This window comes from Ochlerotatus camptorhynchus, unplaced genomic scaffold, assembly GCF_037179485.1.
Source record: "Ochlerotatus camptorhynchus isolate MF236.1 unplaced genomic scaffold, CSIRO-AGI_Acam_v1.1 ptg000314l, whole genome shotgun sequence".
Lineage (NCBI taxonomy): Eukaryota > Metazoa > Arthropoda > Insecta > Diptera > Culicidae > Ochlerotatus > Ochlerotatus camptorhynchus.
The window spans coordinates 1,834,045-1,854,933 of record NW_027040802.1 but is presented as its reverse complement, the minus strand read 5'-3'; the positions used below and the strand labels follow the sequence as shown (position 1 = coordinate 1,854,933).

The 20,889-nt window shown below is 41.2% G+C and overlaps 1 protein-coding gene across 1 annotated transcript in view; it reads left to right on the top strand.

The window, feature by feature from the left end:
* LOC135707578 (tetratricopeptide repeat protein 39B-like) overlaps positions 1-20,889 on the top strand; it is a 39,938-nt gene that overhangs the window by 17,284 nt on the left and 1,765 nt on the right. The window contains exons 3-5 of the mRNA XM_065229452.1: positions 20,121-20,228; positions 20,300-20,641; positions 20,700-20,865. Coding sequence (XP_065085524.1) covers positions 20,121-20,228; positions 20,300-20,641; positions 20,700-20,865 — 616 coding nt within the window. The remainder of the gene's footprint in view (positions 1-20,120; positions 20,229-20,299; positions 20,642-20,699; positions 20,866-20,889) is intronic.

Below are 20,889 nucleotides of genomic sequence, written 5' to 3'. Positions count from 1 at the left end.
TTTCATGAAAAAAGTGATAAAATTAACACTTTTATGGAAATTAGAAAAGTATTTATTTTTAGTAGATTTGTAGAGCTATTTCCTATCGATTGGTGTGTTTGTATTTTAATTTAATCTATAAACTTAACATTTTTTCGTGACGGTTGCAATTTTAGATTTTCGATTTACCCCCTATACCTTCCCGTAAGACGTAGTCTACGTCAAAAGGTTGGGCAGGCTTGATTTACAGTGTATTATAAAGTTACTCGTAAACCTGAATGGACAACTTTTTGAAACACTGTAAGTAGATAGATTTCTGAAATCAGGGCTGGTGGTCGACAGAAAGAAATTCAGATACGTATTATTGCCACAAGTCGTGTTTCCTAAGGACTAACAAGACTATAAGGTCTGATAAACTGCACCTCATACTAAATTGAAAGACATGTGCTTAGGACCGTGTTTGGCGAAGTATATGAGAACGGTGTATGGAGAAGAAGAATAAAACACAAGCTGACGCAACTCTATGGCCAGGCATGGAAAATCATTTACATTCATTTGCCCCTAATTTTATTCATCAACAGAATTCGGTAAAACGATGTATGGAGCTTTTGTAGGTTTTGAAATCAGTGATTTGACACTGATGAAGACTGCACATTGTAGTCGAAATACGTATCTGTCATGGATACCAAAATTAATTAAGTGGAATTAAATGGAAGATAACCCTTTTTTGATGTTTTACTCTTTTTGACGTTCTTCTAATCACCACCAGAGGTTGAATCAATCACTTAGTTTCTATTAAAATAGCCTATTCAAATGGAATGATGTCACCGGCATAGCTCAACTATATTTTCGAGTCCGAATCAAGCATGAGTAATTTTTTTACCAGGACCTCAATTTTTCCCCACAAACCAGTGGCGTCTTGTCCATATGTGCACCTCGTGCACTGCACAGTCTCGAATTTAAAAAAAGTAAAATTTATATTTCATAAAAGTTAAGAGGCAAAAATTTAATACTCAATTAAAACCATTTTTGTCCGCCCTATTTATTGGTTTCATATGGATAGTAACTGAATTATCCACCACATCACTGGATAGTAGCTGAATTGTTTACCACATCGCTGCTCAACCTCTGTTTTACGCGCCACTGAAAGAAATGTACGTAAAAACAGAAGCGAGGCATAGCGATCTTGTTTTCACGTACGGGCACGCTGGGATTTTACCACGTGCAGACAACACTCTTTTTGGGTTTCTATGGCGAATGAGCGACACAAAACAAGCCGTTCTACCAAAGCCACCGCATGCTTAGTTCTCCCAGTCTGAGCACTTTTGCTTGTGCACTAGAAACGCTCGTATTTACAACCAGATCAATTGTATATGTATTTAAGTCCCGTAAGCATAATTGCCGCTGTGTTAGTGTTTATTTTGTGCACTTCTATCTTTGCACAGTTTAAAGAGAAGAGAATAAATTGGAACGTATAGGCAACGTCGCATTTGAGTTTCTCTCTGAATTGATTGAATCTTGGAGAGCCGTATTCGCTCACTACCAGGTCTGCATTTCATTCAGTAGCCTCAGCGCATTGGAGGAATATTTTTCCTAGCATTGTGCAACATTAAATAGGAATCATGGAACAGGATATTGTTGATGACCTCCTGAAAATAACGTTTGCCAGAAGATCCATGGAGGTATATGGAGCTTATAGCGAGAATGGAAGTCCCACGACCAAAGATGGACAACTTGAAAACGACATGTAAAAGAAATGGTAAAATCATAACGCGGAACTTTGCCAAAAATGGACAAGTGGAAATTGTTGGTTGTGTCATGCTCGAGGAAATTGAGCGGGAAGTGGAGCATTTCGAGGACATCGCAATTGGCGTCAACTCTACGCTACTGCTTAGGAAACGGTGAGTAACGATGACAAATATCATAAACATGAGACTTAAAAAGAAAATCAATGTTTCTATGCAAGAGTAAGCAAAACTGGTAGCAGAACTGTTTCCCATCATCATTTCGTTTATTTTTTATGGTACCCCCGTCGAAAGATTTGTATCCCATTTTTTTTATTATGTATCAAAATTGGCTTCTACTGTTACAGACAAAATATAAATAAAATAGGTGCACAATTAGTGAATTTTCTCACGTGACGCCACTGCTTTTGACTGATTTCTATCAGTAGGTATTGATTTTCTATATTTACCTAGCAGTTCCACGCCAAATGACGATTAGGATGAACTCGAACTTCTCCGATTTGCTTAAAGCTTTGCATAAGGCCGTTCGTAATGCTGAGCTTCAAAATTGTTTCAAACTACTCGACAGTTTTAAAATTTGCAACTGTCAAAAATGAAACTACGAGAAGATCAGCGCAATGCACAGTTTTAAAAGGTGTTTTGTATTCATCCCATACATACGTGTGCGCGTGTAAAGTTTATTCATGTTTCCTGGAACAAGATTATTACAACAACATAGAAGATCCTGCTGTCGAAACATGTAAAGGATGTACTATCTGAAGTGCGATTCGATGATGGAGCAGATTTCAAGAGAGCAAGATAATCCGACGTTCTCACACGCCAAGTTGGCAAAATTGCTGGGTGTGTCCAAATCGACTGTGACTGGGAGCGTCTGTCGACCGCCAGGAAGCCTGGAAGCGGCGGCAATCGTAATCCGGACGTGGCAGCCACGACGAAGAAGGTAGCGGTGAAATATAAGCGGAACCCTAACCTCTTCTTCCGGGACGTCGCTGGCAAGATCAATGTCTCCCATACTACTGTGCAGCAGGCCAAGAAACGAGCGAGCCAGGTTGTCGACGTTTAAGATGGTGTAGGTGGCGTACCGAGATTACAAACAAAACACGTCGGCAAAGCAGCGGTCCCGAAAGCTGTATACGAATCTGCTCACAAAGTTCGACTCTGGGGGGGATGTGCTGTCAAATCAGCCTACTGATCATCTTGTATGAAACTGGTTCCAAACGTAAACAAACGCTGTAGGTTTCTTATGGCTTGTTTACGTTTGGAACCAGTTATGCGAGGTAGGCGACGATTGTTCGTATTTGACAGCCAACTCCCCCCCTTGGTTCGACTGTGTCGTCATGGACGACGAAACTTATGTGAAGGCGGATTTCAAGCAGGAGTTTTATACCGTACAGGAAAAGGGAAGGTGGCTGAAATTTTCAAAACCATCAAACTTTCGAAGTTCCCAAAAAAATATCTCTTCCACACACTTTTTTTTTTTTTTTTTTTTTTTTTTTTAACTCTTTATTTGTTCTAAATTCAAAATAAATTACATTTCATTTTTAACCTAGGTGCTCCAGTTACTACAGTAACTTACCAGCCTTAATTGTTATGATATATATCTAAGTATTTTTACATTGTTCCTGTCTTGGCAATTCAGTATTTTAAACAGGTTTTTTTAACCTGCATGTCAGTATAACAATTGATAGCTTAAAACTAAATAACTAAAACTAAATCTTATCTAAGTATAAAGGGAATTAATCGTTGCAATTGAGGATTGTAACGATTTTTGCCGGAAATTATTAATTATTTTGTTGGACATTTGTGCTAAAGTCTCAACATTCGAAATTCTATGTACTTCGGTAGTACTGTACCAGGGAGGCAACTTCAAAATCATCTTCAGAATTTTGTTCTGAATCCTTTGAAGTGCTTTTTTCCTGGTAGTGCAACAACTATACCATATTGGCACAGCGTAAAGCATGGCCGGTCTAAAAACTTGTTTAAATATTAGAAGTTTATTCGTCAGGCAAAGTTTGGATTTCCTGTTTATAAGAGGATACAAACATTTAATATATTTGTTACATTTGGCTTGAATGCCCTCAATGTGATCTTTAAATGTTAATTTATGGTCAAGTATTAATCCAAGATATTTCACTTGGGTTGACCAGGAAATTGGAACTCCGTTCATAGTGACTATGTGACTACTACTAGGTTTCAAAAAGGAAGCCCTGGGCTTATGTGGGAATATTATAAGTTGAGTTTTGGAAGCGTTGGGAGAAATCTTCCATTTTTGTAAATAAGAAGAGAAAATATCTAAACTTTTCTGAAGTCTGCTGCAAATAACACGGAGACTTCTTCCTTTAGCGGAAATGCCTGTGTCATCAGCGAACAAAGATTTGTGGCAACCCTGAGGCAAATCAGGGAGGTCCGAAGTGAAAATGTTATACAATATAGGCCCAAGAATGCTACCCTGAGGAACTCCTGCTCTAACAGGTAGTCGATTAGATTTGGAATTTTGATAATTTACCTGCAGAGTTCTGTCAGTTAAATAATTTTGAACTAATTTCATAATGTAAAGTGGAAAATTAAACTTTTTCAATTTAGCAATCAAACCTTCATGCCAAACACTGTCGAATGCTTTTTCTATGTCTAGAAGAGCAACTCCAGTTGAGTGGCCTTCAGATTTGTTTGAACGAATTAAATTGGTAACTCTCAAGAGTTGATGAGTAGTTGAATGCCCATGGCGAAATCCAAACTGCTCATCTGCAAAAATTGAGTTCGTGTTGATGTGAAGCATCATTCTATTCAAAATTATTTTTTCAAAAAGTTTACTTATTGAAGAAAGCAAACTTATTGGACGGTAGCTAGAAGCTTCAGCTGGATTTTTATCCGGCTTCAAAATTGGAACAACTTTTGCATTTTTCCATTTATCAGGAAAGTATGCCAAATGGAAACATCTGTTAAATAATTTTACCAGGAAAGACAAGGTACTCTCTGGGAGTTTTTTGATGAGGATATAAAAAATACCATCATCACCTGGAGCTTTCATATTTTGAAATTTTTTGGTTATAGACCTTACTTCGTCCAAATCAGTCCCCCAGGAATCATCAAAAATATTTTCCCGAGAGAAAATATTCAGAAAATCCCGAGCAACCTGATTCTCAATAGGACTAGTAAGACCCAAACTGAAATTATGGGAACTCTCGAATTGCTTAGCAAGTTTCTGAGCTTTTTCCAAATTTGTGATCAAAATTTTACCACCTACTTTAAGCGCTGGAATTGGCTTTTGAGGTTTTTTCAAAATTTTTGTGAGTTTCCAAAAGGGTTTGGAACTCGGGTCTAATTTAGAAACATTATTTTCAAAAGTTTTGTTCCTCAGGGCAGAGAATCGCTTTTTAATTTGTTTTTGCAAATCCCGCCAGATAACTTTCATGGCAGGATCGCGTGTTCTTTGAAATTGTCTCCTACGGACATTTTTAAGACGGATCAAGAGCTGAAGATCATCGTCTATTATAATTGAATCGAATTTAACCTCGCATTTTGGTACTGAGGCAGCTCTTGCTTCAACTATAGAAGTAGTCAGAGATTCAAGAGCATAATTAATTTCATCTTTGGTTTGCAAAGGAATGTTTGGATCGAAGTTATATTCCATAAATGTTCGATATTGCTCCCAATCAGCCCTATGGTAATTGAAAGTAAAGCTGTTGGGATTGGAAATTATTTCTTGGGATATTTCAAAAGTTACTGGAAGGTGATCAGAACCGAAGTCAGCATGGGTAACCAGTTGGCTACAAAGATGACATGAATCAGTTAAGACCAAATCAATAGTTGAGGGATTTCTTGCAGAAGAAAAGCATGTTGGGCTGTTTGGATATTGAATAGTGTAATAACCTGCAGAACAATCATCAAACAGAATATTACCATTGGAATTGCTTTGAGCATTATTCCATGAGCGGTGTTTTGCATTAAAATCACCAATAATGAAGAATTTAGACCTATGACGGGTAAGTTTCTGGAGGTCACCCTTGAGAAAATTCTTTTGCTGGCCTACGCATTGGAATGGCAAATAGGCAGCTATAAACGTAAGTTGTCCAAATTTTGTTTCAACAGAAACTCCCAAAGTTTCAAAAACTTTGGTTTCAAATGAAGAAAGAATTTTATGCTTGATTCGTCTATGAATAATGATGGCAACGCCACCACAGGGTCCATCAAGACGATCATTTCTATAAATCAAGTAATTTGCGTCCTTCTTAACCTTATGGTCAGGTTTAAGGAACGTTTCAGTTATAACGGCAATATGCACGTTATGAACTCTCAAAAAATTAAATAGCTCGTCTTCATTATCTTTAAGAGATCGAGCGTTCCAATTTAAAATGTTTAAAGCTTTAAAATCCATTACTGAATTTTAAAGTCATGACAATATTATTAGCAAATTTTACTCCAGTTTGAATAGCATCAAACATGGAGTTAGATTTAAGCATATCAGAAATCATGTCAATTAATGAATTCTGTAAAAATTCCATTTTAGGGGCAGTAATGCTTCCTAAGTCAAAATTGTCAAAATTTCCGTTAGAACGTTGGTTAGTATTTTGATTTCTACCCGCTGCAATAGCAGCATAGGTAGCTCCATTAACTCGCTGAACATTGTTAGCAGCGAGGGGAGTAGGTACAGATGAAACATTTGAAGCAGGGGTGATATTTGTACCTACGGGTACGAATGTAGAATTTGTTCCTCGCTGACCGTTGTTAACAGCAGAGGAATTTGTACCTGGTCGGAAACGTGGAGCGTTTCCTACCTGACGGTTAGAACGAGATTGTAGGATCGCTTTGCGAGTCTTACATTCCCAAAAATTGGATTTGTGGTTTTCACCACAATTTGAACATTTAAATTTCTTAGGATCTTCCTTCACAGGACAGTCGTCCTTTGCGTGAGAGGAATCACCACAATTCATGCATTTAGCTGGCATGTAGCAATTTTTAGTTCCGTGACCCCATCCCTGGCACTTACGGCACTGGGTGAGGTTTTGGAAATTTCCTCCAGTCTTCCTGAAGTGTTCCCACTTCACTCGGACATGGAGCATAAGGCTAGCTTTTTCTAAGGCCTTAAGGTTGTTTAGTTCACTAGACTTGAAGTGAACTAAATAAAAATCATTAGAAATCCCGTTGCGCGAATCGCCAGGACGGGATTTCATTTTCATTTTGATTACTTGGAGTGGCACAACTCCAAGTAATTTTGCCACTTCATCTTTGATCTGATCCAGGGATTCACCACTGGGCAGTCCTTTCATGACAACCTTGAACACACGTTCAGTTTTGGTGTCGTAAGTAAAAAATTTGTGCTTCTTCTCAGTAAGATACTTGAGAAGACATTTAAATCCGTCCAAGGTTTCAGCCAATACACGGCATTCACCCCGACGTCCAATTTGTAGTGAAAACTTAACTTTCACGAAATTCAAAAGTTCCATGCGAAGAGCATGGAAATCGGTAGTGGTTATCACAATAGGGGGAATCTTTTCTTTCTTGGCATTAAGCCGAGAAAGTTTACTAGAATTTTTCTTGGATGATGGATCATTCTCATCATCCGTGAGCAAATCAAATTGATTACTCAAATTAATTTCATCAGAAGGGGGGTCAAGAGTTTGCCCCTTTCTTTTGCGTTTAGGCGCCATGGCGGCAGTAATTTTTTATCCAAATCGACTTCCAAGCAGATTACTATAAGAATCTGAAGGATCGAAGAGGAATTTTCCAAATCGATATCCAAGAAGGATTACCTCGGGTAGGGTCCAAACAAGGATCGAAGAGGAATAAGAGGAGTTGAACAAGGTAGAAAATTTTTACAGGTTGAGCACTGAAAAGTGCTGTTTAAATTTGTTGTAGCTTTAGGTAGTAGTAACACTTCCTTAAGCAAAAAGCAAATAGATCCGCACGGCAAGAGAGCACGATGCGGACTGACTCTCTTCCACACACTAAGATTTTGTTTTCGTGTTCGGTAAATTTTACCGAAATCAGAACACCTGAACGTTCGGTAAAGCCTTGACCTTCATTTTAAAGGCTACTGAATTTGAAAATAATTTAAAAACATGTTCAACCTTGTTTAAATGATCAAATCTTGTCATTTTAGTGGAGATTTAGTTTCAAAGTAGCTGAAAAGCAATTGAATTGAATTGCATAAATTTTACCGAACAGTTCAGCTGTTCAGATTTCGGTAAAAATTACCGAAGTCGGCGATAATTTTTAAGTGTGGCAACCAGCTATTACTATCAAGTATATTGACGGTTCAGCCTCTCCTTTGCCTGATACCGCTTCAACTACTAGCTGTGTTTCCAGTTCTGCGGCCAACTGCCAGCATGATATGTCAGTCTACTGCGCCGGTCGTTTCGGTGGCCGCGCGTAGTGTGGCGCTGATGCCTTGCATCGGGTGCAGTGTATTCTCCACAAGCCCAGCTGCTATTACCTTGAACAAATTAGAGTGCTCTAAGCAGGCTATCATCCTACGGCCGAGAACAATCTTGCATGGAATAATGGAATATGACCTCGGTATTAATATTCATTGGTTTGTAATGCAGATCAAGAGGTAATGATTTTTTTTTTCCTTTGGTTTGTTTTTTTTCCGTCGATCTTGTTTTCCGTGCTGAGCACCAATGCTACCGACGTGCCAGGAAGGCAGCTCCCACACTTGGACCCTACCTATCGATCCATCAACTCATGAACCGGGGACCAACGGCTTTACTTCCCATCCGAAGGAAGGCGTGATCAGAGATGTTAAGCCTCAGAACATCCCGGCGGCGCCGACTGGGATTGAACCCAGGCCTGCTGGGGTGAGAGGTAATCACGCTTACCACTACACCACCGGCGCCGTTAAGAGGTAATGATTAACCTGATTAACAGAAGTAGTTGGGGGCATTAGTATTACGGCGCGAGAGGTGAAATTCGTAGACCGTCGTAAGACTAACTAAAGCAAAAGCATTTGCCATGGATGCTTTCATTAATCAAGAACGAAAGTTAGAGGATCGAAGGCGATTAGATACCGCCCTAGTTCTAACCGTAAACTATGCCAATTAGCAATTGGGAGACGCTACATTATGGTGCTCTCAGTAGCTTCCGGGAAACCAAAATTAGGTTCCGGGGGAAGTATGAGTGCAAAGTTGAAACTTAAAGGAATTGACGGTAGGGCACCACCAGGAGTGGAGCCTGCGGCTTAATTTGACTCAACATGGGAAAACTTACCAGTTCCGAACTTATTGAGGTAAGGCAGATTAATAGCTCTTTCTCAAAATTAAGGGTAGTGGCACATAACATATGTGGAACTCGATCATCAAAAATCGACCCCCCGAGTGATTTCAAGTGGTATAGAAGGACATCGATCTGTCAAATTGATTATACCAGCTGTAAAATGAGAAAGGGGGATCAAGGGGCTTGTCAATTCTTTTGAATGATTCTACCGTTATTTATAATTCTATATGTTCCTAGCACTCCTAAACTCATGTCTTATTATTTCCTTAACCATTTATGTGCTTTATTTAAAATTATATAGCTAACTTTAACAAATTCATCACCTTGATTCACACAGCAAAACTGTGCAAAACTTAGAAAAAACATGTAGGGGAAATGTCTCTAATTGTTGGCCTATGTATCTAATATTGGGCCCATCGCTAAAAATCTGCTATTTATCTAGCTATTTTATCTAGATGAACGCGTTATTGGGACGTTATTTGGATATTTTTGGTTGCTATTGAAAATTTAGTCGATTGCTGAATTTATGTATGGGCCCAAATTAGGGACACTTAGGCCGAACATTACCTGCATTTCCCCTATGTAACATTTCCTTCTTTGGACACTTTCTATTTTTTTGGAATCAATTGCATCAAACCTTGATTTCATTAGGTTTCGTAGGAGGAAAAACAAGACCGCGTAAATTTGGAATTATGTGCTTACATTTTGAAGTCCAGAGAGAAGCTTCAAAATGTGGAACAAGAGTCAGAAGTACCATTTGAAAAATATTCAGTGTTTTTAGCTGACTTTGTATAGTTCCATTCGCAAGAATTTTGTAAGAAGAACGATGAATGAAATCGAGTGCTTATCGATACCTGCAATATCGAAGATTTCCCTATGTTTCTCAATTGCCGCCAATTGAAAATTTCCTCAAAAATCCACACAAAGAAATACTCTAATTACTTTTTAACAAAAAACATGGTAAGGTTGATCCTAGTTGATTGAAAAGGCAAAAGAGGAGCCATAACAAACTTTTTTTTCGACCTATATGGCTAAGGTCTCAGGGTGAGACTCCTAGCTAGCTGTATCAAAGTTAAGCACTATTTACTTACGAAAATGATCTTTAACACTCCGAATACGGTGGGTAAAAAACTTTACGCCGACTACGAAGCCTCCGAAAAACGTGTAACGGCAAGTTTGCAATGGCACTAGTTAGCCATTTCTAAATGAATTTCAAAAATTGTTGTACCTTTAGAATTCCTTGGGTTTGTAGATAATTTTCATTGTAAAAAAAAATGAAAATAGAGTCGTCTACTTTTTTAAAAAACGAAAAGAGTTGTGCATGGCCGTTCTTAGTTCGTGGAATGATTTGTCTGGTTAATTCCGATAACGAACGTGACTCAATCAAATTAAATAGAACGCTATAAGTAGTCAGATGTTGAAACCGCCGATTGGATCTTTGCTACGCCATCATTGTTCTCACGGAGAAATCTAGATAGAGCTGGAATTAGGGCGTAACAGCTTTTGTAAACAATGACTTCAATCGAAGATTTCTAGGACTTCAAGGCACACCCACGCAATCCAATACAACCATCGGGTAGTGGAAGTCTTCCTCTACCCGATTGTGATGTTGATTTGCGTGGGCGAGCTTTGATTTTGTAGAAACCATCGAGAGAAGTAATTGTTTACAAAAGCTGTTACGCCCAGGACATAGCTCCTTTCTTATGCGAGGTCACATAGCATACTGCTTCCGATTAGATGGTTATGTATGCACTAACGACTCGCATGGCCATGAGCCGAAACGTACTGCTCAGTTTCCTTTGGGTCTGCTTCGTTTCCAGTGCTGCAAACCAGGCTGGACCTCCATTCTAGCTATTGTGTTGATGGCCTTCGAAGTATTCTCACAGCATATTCGACGTGGCTGGTGAAGTTTCGCCGGTCATCGATCATCACTCTCAGGAATTTAAATACGCGCTTCGAGCCAAAGGCGTGCGTTGGACCAAGGATGTGTTGGTACAACCATGCCAGCAACGAATAAAGTTAATGATTTGAATTACTAGATTTGATACAGTGTAGCTTACAGCACACGATCCCATGTAACTGACAGTAAAAATAAAGTTTTAGTTCCTACTCGTTTCTTCCAGACAACAGACGTTGTAGCATTACTTTCTCGCTACGCATAATCCTCCGACAGGTTATGGGCCTGTGCGTGATAGAGAGTGGAAGAACAAAAGAAAATTCGACGCCATTTTGAGATTTCTTGGGTTTTTTTTTTCTTTCGCGAAAATTGTTCGGTTTTTCGCACGGAAAATGATGGCAATCGGTTCAACATCCAACAATTGAACTATTTCAATTATCCCACCTGGAAGTTTAAGGTGGAATTGCTCCTCACTCGAGAGGATTTGTGGCGGTGCGTCGACCCCGGCGTCAAGAAGCAAGGGGAAACCGACGATGCCTGGAACGCGTTGGACTCCAAGGCTCGGTCCACCATCGGCCTCCTGATCTCGGATAACCAACACGGGCTGATCCGTAAGGTCAAGACAGCAAAGGCAGCATGGGACGAGATAAAGAAGCACCACGAAACAGCAACCCTAACCTCAAAAGTTTCGCTTCTGAAGCAGATCTGCGATAAATGTTTCGCGGATTGTGAAAATATGGCAGAGCACCTCTTTGCCATGGAGGTCTGGAGGTCTGGAGTCTTGAGAAGTCTGCCGAGTTCCTATGACACGCTGACGATCGCCCTAGAGAGCCGGTCTGACACCGACCTCACCCTCGAACTCGTCAAACGGTGCTGAAAGTTGGAACTGTGCACGGTCGGAACAACAAGAAGAAACCTCTAATTTGCCACCGGTGCAAAAAGAAGGGCCATAAGCAGCGTTGCCAGGTTGCCAGATTTATCTGGCACAGCCAGAGAAATTTAAGCTCTGCCAGACAGATTTTATGAGAAATCTGGCAGCTTCCTATGTTAATTTGCTGTGCCAGATTTTTGCCAGACATTTTTTTCCGGTTTTGCCAGATTTTTTTCAAAATAAGCCTGGCATCTCTGGCCATAAGCAGTTTGAGTGCCCGCAGCGCGGTCGTGATTCGGACGGTGACCCGAAGCCGAAAGGAAAACAACAGAAGAAAAAGGAAGATTGTGTTTCGTTCGCGTTCGTCGCCGGCGCGTGTGAAAGTTCTAACGGTTCGAAGTCGTAGGTAGTGGACTCGGGTGCGACGAGCCACGCAGTTGCCGATCGGAGTTTTTTCAGTGAATTGAAAAGTTGTGACATTAAATCTGTGACGCTTGCCGACGGAAAATTCGCGAATGTGGAAGGCCAGGGGTGTGGCACGATTGACTATTGTGATGAAAATGGACTACCGAGAAAAATGAACATAAGTGTTGCGCTTTACACACCCGGTCTGCCATAAACTTGTTGTCGGTGCCGGCAATAGTGGAGAAGAACGCCGAAGTGATTTTTGATGCCCGTGGGTGCCGAATCTTGCGTGACGGGACGCCGGTAACCGCGGCAACGTTGAAACGTGGGCTGTACCAGCTGAAGCAACCGGAGGAGGTCGTGTTGTCGGTCAGCAGCCACCACAACAAAGACTGCCAGCACGTCTGGCACAGACGGTTCGGGTACAGGGACCCGACCGCGATCATCCGGATGAAGAAGGAAGACTTGGTAAGCGGTTTGAAAGTGTTTGAGTGCGGCATCGAAAAGCCATGTGATTGTTGCCTGAAAGGGAAGAGCTCCCGCGCTCCGTTCCCGAAGGAGTCATCATCAAACACGAAAGCGACGATGGACCTGGTGCACACCGACGTGAGTGGCCCGGTCGAAGTGCCATCCGTCAGCCGGTACCGTTACTTCATGACTGTGATCGACGATCACTCCCGCTAATGCGTGCTGAACCTTTTGAAACACAGCCAAAATCCGGGAGTACGTGGCGCTAGCGCCGGAACGGTTCGACGAGATGACCAGCGTGACGAAGCATTTTGTGAAGGAACCACGAACGTACGAGGAAACGGTCCAACGCCCCGAAAAGGCTGTCTGGCAGGCAGCGATGGAGGAGGAGATCGGCGCACTCGCCGAGAACCAGACCTGGGAACTGGTGCAACTGCCTCCTGGAAGAAAAGCGATCGGCTGCAAGTGGACGTTCAAGGAGAAGGAGGACGAGACCGGTCAAGTTGTACGACACAAGGCAAGGCTGGTAGCGCAAGGGTTCACACAGCGCTACGGTACGGACTACGAGGAGGTGTTCACACCAGTAGTGAAGCAAACAACCCTCAGGACGCTACTAACGATCGGGGGGTCGAGACGGCATGATGGCAAAACACTTGGACATCAAGTGCGCCTACCTTTATGCCGACCTCGAAGAAGATATCTTTATGAAGCAGCCCCCCGGATTCCAATCGGACGTAAATTTGGTGTGCCACTTGAAGCGTTGCCTCTACGGCTTGAAACAGTCGGCGAGGGTTTGGAATGCGAATATCGACGGCATCTTCAAGCAGATGGGCAAGGCGGACTCGTGCCTTTACGTGAAAAAAAAACAAGGACGGGAAAAGGTGCTTCATCGTGATTTGCGTGGACGATATGGTCGTCTTCTGCCACTCGGAAAAGGAGTTCGAGCAAATTCGGAATGCTCTGGAGAAACATTTCAAGCTGGTTTCTCTGAGAGATCTGCGTCAATTTCTCGGAATCCACATCGAAAAGATCGACGGGCACTACACCATGAACCAAGGAAACTACATCGAGAAGCTGCTCGGAAGGTTCGGACATGGGGACGCTAAGCCGTCGAAGATACCGCTTGACCCAGGCTATATAAAACAAACGGAGGAGACAGCCCTGCCGACGAACACGTCCTATCGTTCACTGGTGGGCAGTTTGTTATATGTCGCGGTCAATACCAGGCCGGACATCAGCATCGGGACTTCGCTACTGTGCAGATCACGACTGGACAGAAGCTAAACGTACGCTGAGGTACCTCAAGGGGACCAAGAACTTCCGTCTGCACCTGGGTGGCGGAACCGAAGGTCTCGAGTGCTTCGTCGAAGCGGATTGGGCTGGAAATGAAGGTGATCGGAAGTCGAATTCCAGTCTGGTCATCAAGGTCGGCGGTGGCGTAGTGAGCTGGGCCACGCGGAAGCAAAATTGCGTCGCCCTGTCGTCCACCGAGGCCGAGTTTGTAGCCCTATCGGAAGGCTGCCAGGAATTACTATGGATGAAGAAGCTTCTCAAGGATCTTGCAGAGGACAGCCCGGACCCCATAATCGTGTGGGATGACAATCAGTCCTGTATAAAAATGGTGGAGTCGGACCGCATGGAGCGCCTGTCCAAACACATCGATACAAAACCCGAGTTCACGAAGGATCTACGCCAACGGGGAGTCATTGATCTCCGTTATCTACCAACGGATCAAATGGTTGCGGACATCATGACCAAGCCACTGGACAGGATCAAGCTGGAGCGGCACCGTGAGTCACTCGGTGTCATGTAAACTTCTATGCGTTGAGGAGGAGTGTTGGCACAACCATGCCAGCAACGAATAAAGTTAATGATTTGAATTACTAGATTTGATACAGTGTAGCTTACAGTACACGACCCCATGTAACTGACAGTAAAAATAAAGTTTTAGTTCCTACTCGTTTCTTCCAGACAACAGACGTTGTAACATTACTCTCTCGCTGCGGATAATCCTCCGACAGGATGGAGCCGTGTGGACCTTCCGCTGTGATCCTAATCGATCTCTGTCCCATTTCTGTCTCGTAGACCAGAACCAGGTTCTGGAAATAGCTCCTAAGAATCCTGCACAGGTAGTCAAGGACCCTCATTCTATGCAGCGCTTTGGCAATGGCTTTCCAGCTGCGCTGTTGAACGTATTCTTGACGTCGATCGTTATCACGGCGCAATATTTATCTCGTCTTTGCTTCTGTTTGGACGCCTTCTCGGCTCTCTCGACCATTGTCCGAATTGCATCCACCGTTGATCTCCGTTTTCCGAATCCAAACTGGTTGAAAGCTGTGAACGATGAACTGGATTCCTTGCCAGAGCTGGTAAATATCACGGCCGTCATTTGACAATGAGAAAACAGGTCTTCTCACTATCACGAGACGAAACTACCTATCATTAGCTTCCTTATCATTAATATGAGCTTGTAATTATGATGATCTTAACACTGTCACGTTCTGTCATGACAAAAAATTCGATGAGATTTTGAAGAAAATCTCTATCATCGTTTTCTCATCCGATGATAGTGACTGAAGTATCTCTATAAATATCGCGTGAGATCTTTCATTGAAAATGATATTTGCCAGCCCTGTTCCTTGCACTTGTCTTGACGGAATCAGGCTATTGCAATCGAAATGGGTATTTCGAGTCAAAGAGGATGAATTTGGCAAACCTATCCGCTACAAAGCTCGCTTTGTCTTTGAAGGATTCCAACAGGTTGCATTTCCAGACAAAGCTGGAATTAGAGCGTAACAGCTTTTGTAAACAATGACTTCTCTTGGTGATTTCAAGAAGCTCAATCACCATCGGGTAGGGGGAGACTTCCGCTTTCGGATGGTTATGTTGGTTTGCGTGGGCGTGCCTTGAATTCCTAGAAATCATCGAGAGAAGTCATTGTTTACAAAAGCTGTTACGCCCTAATTCCAGCTCTATCTAGATATGATGAATTTTCACTAAAATTTGACAGATGATTTTTTTCTTCAAAAAACTTGCTATTCCACTAGACCTATTTGTGACAGACAAGCAGGAGGCTGTCAACCCCATATCAATCCTATACGTTTGACAGTAGGCAACATCACGGGCCTTATTAAAATACGGCCCGCCTGACGTATACATGGTGGAAAGGGACGGAAAATCGCGTTATAAACTGAAAGACAATAGTACACGGCGAATGAGGACAACCCAAATTTGAGTTTAGTTCACTCATAATCGCCAAAAGTGCAGGAACTCAGCGATGAGTAAAATTTGTCCCATGGTTTCCTGTGGAAAACCTAAAAAATCTGCCGGAAAATGAGAAAATTGACGAAAATTTTATTCAGTCTCGGAGTAGTACCAATAGACTGAGTGAATCCAATCTTTACTTTTTTCAAATTCGGGAATTTTTCCCTGGAAAATCTTGGGAAAACATGAGGCAAATTAACTCATCGCTGAGTTCCTGCACTTTTGGCGATTATGAGTGAACTAAACTCAAATTTGGGTTGTTCTCATTCGCCGTGTATATACCGGTGCATTGAACTCTTCTGCGATTTTATTTATTGACCAAGAGTGCGGTAACACTGATAAAACTTTTTCTGCTCATTTCTATCATTAGGAGATGAATTAAACTTATTTTTTAATTGTGTTACCATTTCGTCGAATGCTTCTGCTTTACTGATGTCTGTTGGATCCATATTAAAATTTTTCTGACGTACTGCTTGTGTGATGTTTGCTGATTTTGTTACACGGTAATCCATGGTCCTCATGTTCCTTAATTAAATTGGTGAAACATTCAATGTGTAAACGATGCTATTGAATATTTCCACATTATATGGTCCCTGAAACTGGTCCGCTAATGAAATTGATTCTAATGATGGAATTGACAGTACTTCTGTAAGACAAGAAAAGTAAACCATGAATTAATAAGTGTGCAAGGTTTAAACAAGTAATTTTTTAGCCTACAAATAAAAAAGGTGTAAATTTAAATTATCGTTCTGAGTATTCTTACCTGGTATATCATCAGGTTGGTGGTCACTTTTTGATCCCATCTTGGGATGTATTAACGAGTTGTAGATAAATGGTATGTCTATCTTTAGAAAAAGTTTCAGATTAAAAAAAATGTGTTATTGAGAAATCTCATTTTAAAGTTTAAAAAATATTTTTTTTCAGTGTAGAAAAAATACTTTAATTTTTTATATTTTCTTACAAAAGCTCATTTATTTCTCTGCAAATCATCCTTTGGCAACATTTTTGTAGGATTTGACATTATTGAGTTATAATTTTTTTGAAGAAAATGAAGACAAAAAAGTTCTGCCCTTTCCAAATGTTGGTCTAGATTTTTTTAAAGAAAATAAGTATTCAAAGTTGCTTAAGTAGACGATCTCGCGATCCTGGACATATAGAAGGTTACTGTCTTTGGCAAAGTTGTTCAGTGGATCAAAACCTAAAGATTGTTGGACAGAAGTTGGGAATTTTCTCACTATGCGGCGCTAGTGTGCATGCATTAATGATGCCCTTGTTTTAGTGATATCTTGAAATCCTTGTCATCTAGGAAGTTGCTTTCTTGGGTGAAGTTGTTCAGTGGATCAAGACCTTATCGTTGTTCAGAAGTTCGAAATTTTTTCACTACGTGGCGCTAGTGTGCATGCATTTGTGATATCGTTGTTTGTGTGATATCTTGAAATCCTTGTCATTTAGGAAGTTACTTTCTTCAGCGAAGTTATTCAGTGGATCCCCATGTAACCAAAAGTTCCGCATTCAACGATTAAAATCACTTTCAAGTTCCATAAAGTTCAAATAAAGTTCTGACAGAACTTTCAAGTTCCATAAAGTTCGAATAAAGTTCTGACAGAACTTTCAAGTTCAAATAAAGTTCCGACAGAACTTTCAAGCCACATGAAGCAATCCACACAAGTCTTTGTTAGTAACAAAATTTAATGTACGTAAATATAAAATGATCAGTGGCCCGAATAAATCATAATTCATATATTTATGGAGTGCATCAACATTCTATCCAAACATAAAAAAAAATAAAGAGTAATTTCCTGGATTCGAACTTGTGTATTCGGCATGCGATCTACGATTGCTAACCACTGCGCCACAAGTGTGTTGGAATACCATGCGGGCAAACACCAATTTAAAATTCATCAAGGTGTTGTGTTTTAAGCGGCGCCGGTGGTGTAGTGGTAAGCGTGATTACCTCTCACCCCAGCAGGCCTGGGTTCAATCATTGTGCATAGATTAGTACAGCGTTCGCCAATGTGCAGCTAGCGAAGCATAAGAGACATATTCCATCGTTTCTATCGCATGCAGCCAGCAAGCCGTGCGTTGGCGAACGCTGCTTGAATAAACATTGTAGTCTATGAATTCAGATATCTCAAATATATAAAATTATATGTCCGGCAAACTTTCACCTTTGATTGACGATAAATGGTACATTTCAGAAAGTAAATGACTTTTTTGCTAAAACTACTACTGCTACTTTTTGCTACTTTTTGAGAAACCGGATTATGAAAATCATGGTAATTTTTACTATTTTGGCTAGTATTTCGCATGTATCGACCCAAAACATTGAGAACTCTTCATTAAAATTTGCGAATTATCCGACTTAAAAGATACACGGCGTTAAAAATGAAGAATTTGTCGTTTGTATGGAAAATAGTACAAAAAACGTAAATTTCAGTTAAATTTTACAATATTCACTATATCTTTGTTGTTTGAAGACCTAGAACTTTGAGTTCTTCGGCAATTTTTTATATTTTTTAATGTTCTACAACTTTGTTCAAGACATAAAACCTCTAGCATGTGAAATAAAAAAGTTAGTATCGTAGCACCATCTATGCGGATAAAATTGGAACTAATTTCCATTACCAGATGAAGGCGATTGTAAACCGAGAAACTTTGCCAAAGACACCATTTCAATATAATGCAAACCCAATGCGCTAGAGGTTTTGTCTTGCTAATTTCGGTTCCTGGCCCAGTGTGCATTGGTGCTCAGCACGGTCGACGGAAAACAAATCAAATCAAGAAAAAAAAAGGTGTTGTGTTTCGTATTCAAGTCAGTCAGCTCGCACTGAAAACTCCAACAGTAGGCGGGACAAAAGCTCACTTTAATATATCTTAGATGACGTAGCGGTTCGTGCTAGGGCTCTAACGCAGAAGGACTGGGTTTAATTCTTCAAACCTCCAATTCTACTACTAATGCTGATAAAATCAATACACATTAATACCTGCCTTTAGAAATAACTTTCATAAAAGTGCGAACTAAATATAGAATTGGTGTAGAGGACAAAAACCTTTTTCAATTCATTTTCTAAAAGTTCCGTTCAAGTTCCGCCAGAAGCTGGTTTAGAATGCTCTTCAATTATGGTACCAGAACTTTCAAGTTCTTATAACGACTTAAAAATGAGGCTGCTTAGAATTCTATATACCACCTTCAACCAAGCTGCTTAAGCCACAAATAGCCTTTTATCAGAACTTTTGGTTACTTGGGTCAAGACCTTATCGTTGGTGGACAGAAGTTCGGAATTTCCTCACTACGCGGCGACCAACTATTAGGTCTTGATCTACTAAACAACTTTGCCCAAGACAGTAACCTTCTATATGTTCAGGATCGCGAGATATTCCATGTTGGTCCCTATTAGGTCAAATCCCATATGCTACGTGTACGTTCCCTCGCGTAAACGGAATCATCCGAGACACCAGCGTAAATGGAATTCGTGAAGACCGAGTTCACGTTCTTCGGGGGGAGAGTGAATACTTTACAACCTCTTCTCGTAACTTACAAGTATAACATATCATTATTGCATCTTGCATCCAATGATTCCTTCATCCAAGAAATCGTATTTTATGGCGAAGTGAGTCGAAGAAAACCTGCATGGAATTAATCAACCTGTTGCGTTGAAGTGATTCAGCATCCTCAATAATCATTTTTCTGAGTATAGGAGCTTTTTGGCAAGTACAATTTTTTTTCGCTTACCCGTCGCTACGGTCCCATCTAAACAATAAAACGCGGATAGAGCAATAAGCTTGAGTAGCTACGTAATAATCGTGATAACTAATGTGGTTGCTGATAAACTGTAATGTACCCGTCCCATTTTCTAGAGATGGTGATGTTAATTATAATTCTTCGACAATATAGCTAAAAGCCACTGTACCGTATTCCCAACCAATAGCGGAAATTCAATTATACAGAACTGATAGTGCAAAAATTACCTATCACTCGCTTGTACTGTCCTTGCCGACATTTTCCGATTGAATCACGTACACACGTGTCCATACCGAATTACAACACACAAAATTGCTGCGAGTGAAAAATAGAATGAAATTGAAAACGGACATCCCGTCCAATCCACACCGGACCACCACAGGAATGCAATCGCCTAGTCAGTTAAATACGATTGACATGTCCTGTTGTTTGCACACTATGGGCCATTATTTCCATTTTCCAGGTTTAGGACATTTGCACCCCGACGACTGACGAGTGTTAATTGATTTCCGCTTTCTTGTTTTTTCCCCGGACCAGGCCATCCTGTTCCATGGATCTGGAGGCGGCATTGACGGAAGCCAAGCTGGCGGTCAATCTGTTTTTCAACAACAAATTCAACGAAGCGGAAGCGCTGATGAAACCATGGTACATATATACATACATATGCTGTCAGTTTTCGTTCGACGTAGCATCATTTTCCATTTTCCGTTTTGCAGGGCAATGTCGAGCATGTACCATTCGGTGGGGAACAGCGTGTTTGCCTATCTGGAAGCCATGCTAACGTTCGAGCAGCAGCACATAGCGGCGGCTTCCGATGCACTGAAGCAGTGCCTGGGCGTGTGCAATCGGTACCGGAAGAAGAACACCCTGACGGAAACGATAGGGAAAACGTTCAAGAAGGTAAACTACGACCAGTACACGGATGTGGAGGCCCACGCGGAACTGTGCACGGCCGAAGCCATGCTGCTGAAGGCGATGCTGACGTTCATCGAGGACGAAACGCTGTCCAGCCTGATCAAGGGGGGCATGAAGATACGGAACTGCTTTGCCATGTACAAGTAAGTTGTTGTTGACTGATTTCGGGCATAGGGAATTTGATTTAACTTTTCAAACCAGGGAATGTAACAACATACTGAACCAACGGCAGTGGGAGTCGGAAAATTCAAGGGTGCATTTCGAGAGTGGAGTTCGGATGGGCTTGGGTACTTTTAATCTCATGATTTCTCTGCTCCCGGGGAGAGTCATCAAGCTGCTGGAGTTTATTGGCTTTTCCGGAAATAAGGTAGGTGCTTCATAGCTGTAATTG